The following is a 10,816-nucleotide window of genomic DNA, read 5'->3' as shown; positions in this document are numbered from 1 at the left end:
CCTCGTGGTCTGGTTGGTTTGGATAGTGCCATGTCAGGCTGGGATCTTGGCTTATGAAGTTATGATCCATGGGTTTGTAGTGTGATTACTGAAGAGAGATATTTCATTTAAACGAAGATGACATAAGTGTTGTAAATTAAAATTACTTTGTGCGTTGTTGATGGGTGCCAAGCACACCTCAAGGTCATGGCGTTGTCATGTTTTTGTTTGGCTGAAAAGCATGGCAGAAAATATTATTTGCTGATTTATTGTGAGAGAAAATATTATTGAATGACTAACAGATTTGGCTTATAAACTCAAACGAATAGAAAGAGAAAGCTGTAATACTCTAACACATACTATTCCAGATGAGCACACACACCAGCAATTCAGAGGCGTCTCTATTTTTCTTTGCAGTGCAGTGCATTTTGTTAGAACTGTTCTGTCAGATTTTTGTTGCATGGAAAGGTGCCTAAACGAGTCATGCAAGTAGCTGCTAGTGTGTTATTTGTAAAGTGGCGTGCCCTCACCACTCTCCAAATTCTCTGAAGAATATATATTCAGTGTTACTCCCCGTTCAAAAAATATTTAGTGTTACTCATATCATGGAAAGTTTTAGGCCATTTGAGATATGGGAAGGCAGCAAAAAAGCATTCTACAAACAAGTAGTAGATTCAACTTGGGTACAAACAAGAAGCTCCTAATATGTTGGAGAATATGGTATCTGAATCTTCCTAATTAATGTGCAGGGCATGCATCTATCCAGCACTTACATATTTTTGAGCTTATTTCGGTCCATCATGTAGTTCGTTTGGATGATTCGTGAATCAGCAGTGTCGATATAAAACTTTCACCGTAGGTACTGTGGCATTTATACTCCAGATGGCACCTAACTATTCTTCCAGATGGCCTGTTTACTTTCCCGTTTGGGCCAAATATTTTTAGGTTTTAGTCTGCCATTCTGCAGAATGAAACTAAATATTATCCAAATTTTTTAGCAAAATGATTGTTATTTTGCATTCTGGATTTTAGTCTCAAGAGTTAAAAAAAAGCCTAAAATAGCAGCTTCATGTATTATGGACCTTGAAAATTTTGGTATTCTAGATGAAACTAAACACACCCACAAAAATTTTAATATTTTACATTTTATCATTTTAAATACTTGGTATTTTGTATTTTATGGGGAACTAAACACACCCTTAGTTGAGAAGTTCAGATACGTGCACTACAAACAATCAATATGTCGTGGCAACACTGGTCCGGCAATACTTTCAATCTGTAAGTGCCATTTATTTAGCATAAGAAATTCCATGATACAATCTGGGTTTAAAATAGTCCCGAAAAGAATCCTTTCATGGATGAATATGTAAATATCAAGTGGGAACATTAAACTTTGTAGTTCTCCAAGGAAAAAAAGATCATGATTTTTGTTGCCTCTTTTGTTATTCATTTTGTATGTGATAATATACTATGACCCTCCACACAGTGTATCGTTTGAGTGGTGCTTCAAATGGACAGAGAAATTTCGAGCACCGCTCCTGCCATTGCAGCAGCCGATGCCGATGCCAGCAGAAATCTATATACTAAGAAAAATAATATGTTTCAATATATAATAAAACTATGTATCTATAAACCAGAACCACTTATAATTTGAAACTAAGAGAGTCAAATGAAGAACCACCTTGTCTCTTTTGAAACTAAGAAAAAAAAAGCCACTTCTCTTGAATAGAGCTAGAGTGCCAAGAAACAAATCCTAACAAAACAGAAGGAATGTCCTGTGGCAAAACAAATAAATAAATATAGAAAAAGCCATTCTACTACTCTCATTCTAAATTACAAATCGCTTTAATTTTTCTAGTACAAATTTGTATGCATTTAGATATATATTATATCTAGATGTATAATAAAATAGATGTAAAAAAGTTAAAGCGCCTTATAATTTAGGAGGGAGTAAGTATCAAAAGTTTTAACTTAAAAAAACATTTCTCTTGAATAGAGCTGGAGCACCAGTACAGACCCTATAAACCAATAATGTCCCGTGGACAAAAAAAAGTTATTCTGCTTAATATTTTTCAAAAGCTTTAACTCTAAAAAAGCCATTTCCCTTGAATAGAACTAGAGCGCCAGTAAATAGACCCTAATAAAACAGTAACGTCCTCTAGCTAAAAATAGAGAAGAAGCCATTCTGCTAAAAATATTTTTCAAAAGTTTTAACTCTGAAAAAAACCATTTTTCTAGAATAGAGCCTGAGCGCCAGTAAATAAACAGTAAATATTTTTCTTGAAAAAAATGTTTTATATAAAACAGTAGTGTTCTGTGGCCAAACAAAAAAGCGGCAAAGCCCAACTACCGAAAGTCGTCGGTTGTTGTCAGCTACTAGTAACGTCCTACTTCGTCAAAGTCTGAAATTAAGCTGGACACCACTCCCGCACCAAACCAAACTAATCACCTCTTCCCGCGACCTCCTCCACGGCGTAACTCCGGAGATCCACCACCCACGACCCACCACCGCCTGCCTCGGCAATGGCCGCCGCGCCGCCGCCCACCGTGACCAAGTCCCCGCCGTCCCTGGTCCCGCCGGCGGGGCCCACCCCGGGCGGCTCCCTCCCGCTCTCCTCCATCGACAAGACCGCCGCCGTCCGTGTCTCCGTCGACTTCATCCAGGTCTTCCCCGCCCCTACGTCGGACCGGAGCCCCTCCTCCGCGATCGCGGTCATGCGCGAGGGTTTCGCCAAGGCGCTCGTGCTGTACTACCCCGTCGCCGGCCGCATCGCCGAGCCCGTGCCTGGGGAGCCCGAGATCGAGTGCACGGGGGAAGGGGTGTGGTTCGTGGAGGCCGAGGCTAGCTGCTCCCTCGAGGAGGCGCGGAACCTCGAGCGCCCGCTGTGCATCCCCAAGGAGGAGCTGCTGCCGCGTCCGCCGGCCGAGGTGCGCGTGGAGGACACACTGCTGCTCGCGCAGGTCAGTCCGATTCCCATTGCCTGCTGCTTTAGTACCCCTCACTTCTGATCATTTCGGCTAGTAAATTTTGGGACGCAAGTTTTGGTCTGGATCTGAGGGGGTTTAGTGTTGGGTATGTGGATCTGAGGCGGAAGCAGGGTGCTGACTAACGTTGACTAGTAAATCTGTGAATGGCTTACAGCCGTAAATAGAAGGTGTGAAGCACAATGTGTTATCCACGTCTGACTCAAAATAGATCGATGCAACTGTGAGTGACTGTATCATGGACAATTGGCCACAAATTGTTTGAGCTGATCTAGTGATCTAAGCTAACAGCCATCAATAGCAACCATCTCAGAAAACATTAGCATGCTTCTGGGTGCGTCCACTTTAGCTGAAGTGGGTGTTGCTGCAACCAGCTGCTGATGCTGCGGATACAGGGATGTGTTGAAAGGGTTGCAGCCGCAGCACCTCATAATTAGGTAGCTGCTTATAATTAGTGGTAGCCTGGTAGAGAATGCTGCTGCAGTGCTAATGTTTTCATCAGAAGTAGGCAGGATGGTTCCTCCATGGATGGAAGCCGGTATTGATTGGTATTCTATATTTGCTACCTACCTTGTTGACTAGCAGTGCATTCAGCCAAATTTTTAGTATTCACTACAGTTTTTTTTTCCTGGTAGCAAACCACATAACAAAGTGATGAAACAACTGTTGTTTCCTTTTGCATTAGAGCAAAACCTTTATTCAGGTATCTAAAAGCTGGATGATGATCCCTGAATCTAGGAATGTTTATGTGGTCTAACCTTGCTTTGAATATTTATTTTCCAATTATTTAGTCCCAAAGTTCATTTAGATGGAAGAACATGCTATTGGAGGGGAACTACCTGAGTACCTGTTATTGTTGGAGCTTATATGCTTAAGAAAGATAGGTTTCGGCATGTGTCCTATACTCAGACAACAGAGTAGAATTTCGCTCGGAAAAATACACTCAACCTAAGTAGAGATACCCAAGTAGAGAGACATCGTGAAGGCATTGCACTTAATGTTGAGAAAAGCCCCTGAAAGCTGGCTACTACGCACATGTTTTCGCTTTGGAAACTGCCCCATGACCACGGGAGCATACAACAAGGGAGCTTTCATTGTGATAACCAGGGTTTGAGCCCTGGTTGGCAGACACACACCTAGAGGTCTTACTACCATGCTTTGTGCATGTTCTCGAAATTTAGTCGCACATCCTTAGTTTGAGCACTTAGTACTTACTCTTCTCGTCACCACCTAGTGTTCAAGTTAGGTATTTGTATCTGCTACATGACTAGTTACGGAATTACATTTTATTTAGTTGATTAACCCACTGCTATTTTCTCTGTGTTCAGGTTACAAAGTTCACATGTGGTGGATTTGCTGTGGGCATTTGCTTCAGTCACTTGGTATTTGATGGGCAGGGTGCTGCACAATTTCTGAAAGCAGTTGGTGAGATGGCTAGGGGCCTCCCTGAGCCATCGATCAAGCCAATCTGGGCTCGGGATGCCATCCCCAACCCACCTAAGCCACCCCTAGGTCCGCCACCATCATTCACCGCATTCAACTTTGAGAAGTCGGTCGTTGAGATCTCTCTGGACAGCATCAAGCGTGTGAAGGACCAGGTTGCAAGTGAAACCAACCAGAAGTGCTCCACTTTCGACGTGGTCACTGCCATAATCTTCAAATGTCGCGCCTTGGCAGTCGACTTTGCACCCGATGCTGAGGTTCGCCTGGGCTTTGCAGCCAGCACTCGCCACCTGCTGAGCAATGCACTGCCCTCGGTCGAAGGCTACTATGGGAACTGTGTGTACCCAGGTGGCCTCACCAAGACCAGCCAGGAGGTGAAGGAGGCTTCACTTGTGGAGATCGTGACCGCGATCAGGGAAGCCAAGGAAGCTCTGTCGTCGAGGTTCCTTGACTGGTTGAGCGGCGGTGCCAAGGAGAACCACTACAACGTATCGCTAGACTATGGCACCCTCGTCGTGACTGACTGGAGTCATGTGGGCTTCAACGAGGTTGACTATGGGTTCGGTGAGCCAAGCTATGTGTTCACCCTGAACGACGATGTGAACATTGTTCCCTCCGTTGTGTACCTGAAGCCGCCCAAGCCAAAGCAGGGCATCAGGCTGGTGCTGCAGTGCGTGGAAGGGCAGCACTCTGCCGTGTTCAGCGAGGAGTTGCAGAAGCATGCATAGAGTGAGTGTATTCCATTCTACAGTGGGAATTTGTTGTATTTTGTTGTGTCAAATTGCTGCTCCCGGAATTTGCTTGCAATAAGACAGGGTTGGTCATGTTTATACTTTGTACTATTATCAGCACGTTACATTATACATGTATTGAGCATTGACAGTAATGAAAGAATAATAGTGTTCCATTTGAAACAAATTATTTCAGACTTGTTGGCCTGCTGAAGTTGCATGTCACCTGCAATCCTACAGGAATTGAAAACGTAGTAAATTCTCTAATGGAGCATTTCGATTCAGCACAGGAGAAACACAAGAATCAAAATAAAAGAGAGACACAAAGGAATGTTTTCAAGAGGTTGGACTTCATGTTATTCTTCTAAATTCCTATAGATTGAGCCATTCCATAGGATTTTAGGATAGCCAATCCTTTGTTTCAAAGAGTAATATTTGCAGGTTCACAATTCTACAAAATTTCTTCATGAATCCTTTTGTTTCAAATGTGCCTATATATATGCCGTAAGAAGCCAGGCTCCATATGAACATTGATTGAATTGGCACTGTTTGATGATTGATCAGCAGCAGAAAGAAGCTTCTTGTGCGATCAATCTCTGAACTATAAAGAATAGGCGTGACCAAACAAGCATTTAGCGAAGAACATGAGCTGGAGTGTCAGATTTTTGAGCTGCAAAGTTCAGAAATTATCTATAGAAAACAACTGGTCATGTAAGGTCACTATTCCACAACTGCAATGTGCAAAGCCACCAACCCACTTGCCTTCAGGTAATCAGGTTGCAGTCTTGCAGATCAGCATCGCCGGCCGAACCCGGCGACTTCCAAACTCCAATCCAGCGTTAAGCTCGTGCCAAACGAACTCAAGCGAGGCCGCAGCCGGCAACAACCTCCGCACTACTTACTGCTGGTGAGCACCGCAAGCACCAACTCCGCTTCTTGCTACTACTTCTACTTGCACCCACCGCTCCGCTCCACCAGCCGACGCCGTCATGTCTGCCGCCGCCGCCGCCCCCACCGTCCTGAAATCGGCTCCGGAGCTCGTCGCGCCAGCGGAGCCAACGCCCGGCGGCACCCTCCCACTGTCCTCCATCGACAAGACCGCGGCGGTCCGCGTCTCGGTGGACTTCATCCAGGTTTTCCCCCCGGCCGCAGGAGCCGGCGGGGACCAAGACGCCGCCGTGGCCGCGATGCGCGACGGCTTCGCGAAAGCGCTGGTGCCGTACTACCCGGTGGCCGGCCGCATCGCAGACGCGAGCCCCGGGGAGCCCGTCGTGGACTGCACCGGGCAGGGCGTCTGGTTCGTGGAGGCCGCCGCGAGCTGCGCGCTCGCCGACGTCAACTACCTCGAGCGCCCTCTGCTCATCCCCAAGGAGGAGCTCCTCCCGCGCCCTCCCCCCGAGGAGAAGCTCGAGGACCTCGTCCTCATGGCTCAGGTTCGATCGATCGCTTCCAGATTACCCCGTCTTATCCTACTATCCGACAACTAGTAGGAACATTCATACGCTCGATATAGCCGGATCCGGGAAGAGATCGTCTTCGGGTGCTGAGAATTTGAGCTCTACAGGTGACCAAGTTCACCTGCGGCGGGTTCTCGGTCGGGATCTGCTTCAGCCACCTGGTGTTCGACGGGCAGGGCGCGGCGCAGTTCCTCAAGGCGGCTGGCGAGATGGCGCGGGGGCTGCCGGCGCCGTCGGTCGCGCCGGTCTGGGACCGCGACGCGATCCCGGACCCGCCTAAGCTGCCGCGCGGGCCCCCGCCGTCGTTCACGGCGTTCAACTTCGTGACCCAGGTGGTGGAGATCTCGCCGGAGAGCATCGCGCGCATCAAGGACGAGTTCAAGGACGCGACGGGGCAGGCCTGCTCCACCTTCGACGCCGTCACGGCGGTGGTGTTCAGGTGCCGCGCGCTGGCGATGGCGCTCCCCGACGACGCCGAGGTCCGGCTCGGCTTCGCCGCCAGCACGCGGCACCTCCTCCACGGCGTGCTGCCGTCGGTGGACGGCTACTACGGCAACTGCGTGTACCCCGTGGGCATCACCCGGTCCAGCAAGGCCATCCGTGAGGCGTCGCTTCCGGAGGTGGTCGGCGTGATGCGGGAGGCCAAGGAGGCGCTCACCACGCGCTTCACGGACTGGATGCGCGGCGGCGCCAAGGACGACCACTACAACGTGCCGCTGGACTACGGCACGGTGACGGTGTCGGACTGGAGCCGCGTCGGGTTCAACGAGGTGGACTACGGCTTCGGCGAGCCGGGGTACGTCTTCACGCTCAACGACGACGTCAACATCGTCGCGTCGGCGATCTACCTCAAACCGCCCGCGCCCAAGCGCGGCATCCGGCTCATGCTCCGCTGCGTCGAGGAACCTCACGCTGCGGCGTTCGCCGACGAGCTCGCCAAGTTCGCGTAGATCATGGTTGTTATTGGGCTATTGGCTTAGCTATGGCCATGTGTGTGTGTGTGTGTGGCTTATCTATACTTCACTGGTGTCATACGTTCATCGTCAACGGCATTGTTGGATGCAAACGGCGGTACTTGCATCGTGCCGGCGAACTTGCTTGCTAAGAGAATCTCCAACGGATTACCAATATCCCATCTCTTAGAAGTACATACAAGTGATCGTATTAACTTGTACTTTCCCCATTCTAAATTATAAATTATTGAGTAAATTGCACTCACCATACAACAACTAATTAAGTAGGTGCATGTTAGTCCAACATCTTCTAATTTGTTCAATTTAATATGACAACTATCTAGGTGGGTGCTTATTGGTCCAACATCTTCTAATCTGTTTAATTTGAAATAAGAACTTAGTTCATTGATGCATGAAGTCTGAATCCCTGCCATCAGCAGCTACACACCCTAGCACGCTCATCTCGTCCATCACTCAACTTGAATTATTTACTATATTATGATATCATTTCTCTGACTTTGGCAAAATAAAAGCTTACATTTAATTTCTATTTTAAATTTGAGTATAGGAAAAGTCATACCATTAAGACAGACATAAAGTGGTAAGCTTATTAGGAATCAAATGTTCACTACCTATCCTTCTCAAACTTCCGCGAGAATTTGTAAAACCTCCGCATTATGCTAATCCATTGAATCGAGTTTTAAGTTTTTAAAAGCCAATTAACCTCTCCCTCTCTAGGCCTTTCCTATCCTTTGGACAATGCATCGTCTTCTTTTTTGTGTCTACTACATCATCTTATCTTTTTCTGTCTACTACATCCTTTAAACGGTGGCAACTGCTTTTTATTTTCTTTTTTTTAGCTTGGTAAACCAATATAAGAACTTGGTTAGTTCGGTTATAGGTAGAACCAAACAAAAAAAACCAAAACCAAATTTTGTTGATTCTTGTTTTTGAAAAAAAACTCTTGGTTCTTGTTTCTTATGAGATGGACAACCCACGTATCAGTTCAAGTCAGCCATGAATGACAATAGGTTGGGATTAAAATAATATTATGGTATAGAAAAAAATGATCGGTTTGGAATTTTTTATATTTATGAAATCAATGACAGCTTTTATATTTGGCCAAATTCATAAATGATATCGTATAGTAAACAATTCAAGCTGATTGATGGATGAGATGAGCATGCTAGGGTTTATAGCTTGCAATGACAGTGATTCATAGTGTACAAAGATGCATTGTTACAATACTTGGACCGTATATGCACGAATAAGCAAGTTCTTGTATCAAATTAAACTTATGAGAAGATTGTGGATCAATATGCACCCACCTATATTGTTGTTGTATTAAATTGGACAAATTACAAGATGTTGGACTAACATGCACCCACTTAGATACTTATCGTATGGTGAGTGTAATTTACTCTAAATTATTTTATCTTTCAAGACAAATAATTTCTACTATATATCTAAATATAATGTATATCTAGATACATAACAAAAATTAAAATGGAGCTAAGATTTAAACACACGAGGGCGGGCAATAATCACATGTGATGAAATATGCAATGCTGCTCCACACCAAGAATAGAGGATTGTTGCCGCAAAGGCCACATGCCTTCACCAGAAGTTCACAAAAACCTCGAGTGCTCCGGATCGCCGACATACAGGGACAACATGACTCTCAAAGATCTCAACCTCTACGGTCTAAACCTATCTTAGCATAAAATTTGATCTTGAATGTCTTGATGGGGTGGACAGAGTATAGAAATACTTGCTCCAACTTATAGTAGCCTTGGGTAGTCCAAAAGGTACGAGTATGTTCCAACCGACCAACCAAAGAGCTTCAATATCTGAAAGAAATATACCTTATCCGAATTTGAAGACTTACTATCCATACTTTATCCATATTTGAATACCTAATAAATTTGAAATGTACAATGACAACAGACTAATTGAAGGGCTTCAATATCCAAAATAAATGTAGCGAATTCAAAGATTTAGTATCAGCGCCCTATCTATATATGGATACTCCAATTTAATATATATAATGTTGCATATCTTAGCCGAAATATAGATAACCAAATCTACTATAGTTATCTATTTTAGTATTTGTAGGTAACCGTCTTCAATCAGTTTACACCTCTATCGTATAGCTAATAAACATCCCAACTCAACCAATTGAACTAGCCTCATCTAAAAAATATTTTGAATTTCGTATACTCGCTATGGCTAGAGTAATTTAGGTGTTGGTGAAATGGTGATCATTTTTTATAGTTTTTTTTTAAATAAAGGATAATTTATATCCGGCTTTATTTACCTACAAGTAGAATCACGCCAATTATTACAGAGTTTGAACACCTGTTTAGCGCACTATTTTCAAAGTTTACACAGTTTACTTTGGAGAAAAAATGAAACATGAAGTAAAAATCTGACTAAGAGAGACCAATAAACCTATTTGACAACCAACCAATTGAGCTAAAGAAATGCAAGGCTGATGACTCAAGATGATGTCCAACAAGAATGAGCTGGTCCCGTTGATCATCACGCCGTTGCAGTCTTTGCCCATTGCCCATTAAACCGTTGAAGTAAAGATCATTTTTTATAGGTGAAGTTTATTTATCAATTTCCTTAGTGGCGCAGTAATGATTTCTGTCGCAATGATTTGTAGGAGGGCTTATTTGGTTTTCCTTACTAAATTTTAGCTAGTTAAACTTTAGTCATCACCTCCAATGGTTTGGCAATTTTGGTTTGGCATTTGTTGTTGTTTGCCAACTCCCAATTGCAAATGCAAAGGAAAAAATATGGTCATCCCCAATGGTTTGGCATTTTGGACTTGGCAATTACCTAGTAGACTCAACCAAATCTTTGCGCGCGTCTTTCTGTCACACGCGCGTGTTTCTTCGCGCATGTTTCCCTTCGCGCGAACGGAGGCGCCGCCGCTCGCAGTCGCAGGTTCGTGTCCGTCATCGCCTTCATCTTCCTCGTGATGCATACCGTTTCTGGTGGAAGTAGCAGACTCGATCGGCGTATTTCAATCGCGTTCAGGGAGGGACGACGTAGCAGACTCGATCTGCGTCTTTGAGTCGCGGCAAACCAATGGCGGCGCGGACTCTATTTGGCGCGAGGACTCCCTCCGACGAAGGAAACGGCGCCAAACAGACCAGGCCGCGCACGGAATTGACGCAGGAAAACCGGCCGCAAGCGTTTGCCAATCCAAAAGCCAACTCCCAAATATGTCAAGAGGAGTCTCTCAAATGCCAAATTTACT

At 45.1% G+C, this 10,816-nt stretch overlaps 2 protein-coding genes across 4 annotated transcripts; both read left to right on the top strand.

The window, feature by feature from the left end:
- Positions 2,378-5,325, top strand: LOC8054380 (acyl transferase 9). The gene is made up of 2 exons (XM_002458110.2): positions 2,378-2,940; positions 4,293-5,325. The coding sequence occupies exons 1-2, from the start codon at positions 2,503-2,505 to the stop codon at positions 5,133-5,135; spliced, it is 1,281 nt and encodes a 426-aa protein (XP_002458155.1). The 5' UTR covers positions 2,378-2,502; the 3' UTR covers positions 5,136-5,325.
- On the top strand, positions 5,370-7,792 carry LOC8054379 (acyl transferase 5). Of its 3 annotated transcripts, none has more exons than XM_021456501.1 (3): positions 5,370-5,481; positions 5,703-6,571; positions 6,703-7,769. In XM_021456501.1, exons 2-3 carry the CDS (start codon positions 6,128-6,130, stop codon positions 7,543-7,545), a joined length of 1,287 nt encoding a protein of 428 aa, XP_021312176.1. In that variant the 5' UTR covers positions 5,370-5,481; positions 5,703-6,127; the 3' UTR covers positions 7,546-7,769. The 3 variants fall into 3 exon arrangements, with proteins under 3 accessions (XP_021312176.1, XP_021312177.1, XP_021312175.1); XM_021456502.1 differs by lacking the exon at positions 5,370-5,481 and having other exon boundaries at positions 5,518-5,849; positions 5,930-6,571; positions 6,703-7,792; XM_021456500.1 differs by lacking the exon at positions 5,370-5,481 and having other exon boundaries at positions 5,518-6,571; positions 6,703-7,792.

This window comes from Sorghum bicolor, chromosome 3, assembly GCF_000003195.3.
Source record: "Sorghum bicolor cultivar BTx623 chromosome 3, Sorghum_bicolor_NCBIv3, whole genome shotgun sequence".
In the NCBI taxonomy this organism is placed as follows: Eukaryota; Viridiplantae; Streptophyta; class Magnoliopsida; order Poales; family Poaceae; genus Sorghum; species Sorghum bicolor.
Note: the sequence above shows the minus strand (reverse complement) of the source record. Positions and strands in the feature narration are given on the sequence as shown.

Bases quoted from the DNA above. Each gene is read 5' to 3' on its own strand.
- LOC8054379 (XM_021456502.1), top strand. From the start codon at position 6,128: ATGTCTGCCGCCGCCGCCGCCCCCACCGTCCTGAAATCGGCTCCGGAG. The intron at 6,572-6,702 runs GTTCGATCGATC...TGAGCTCTACAG, and splicing joins ACCTCGTCCTCATGGCTCAG to GTGACCAAGTTCACCTGCGG.
- LOC8054380 (XM_002458110.2), top strand. From the start codon at position 2,503: ATGGCCGCCGCGCCGCCGCCCACCGTGACCAAGTCCCCGCCGTCCCTG. The intron at 2,941-4,292 runs GTCAGTCCGATT...CTCTGTGTTCAG, and splicing joins ACACACTGCTGCTCGCGCAG to GTTACAAAGTTCACATGTGG.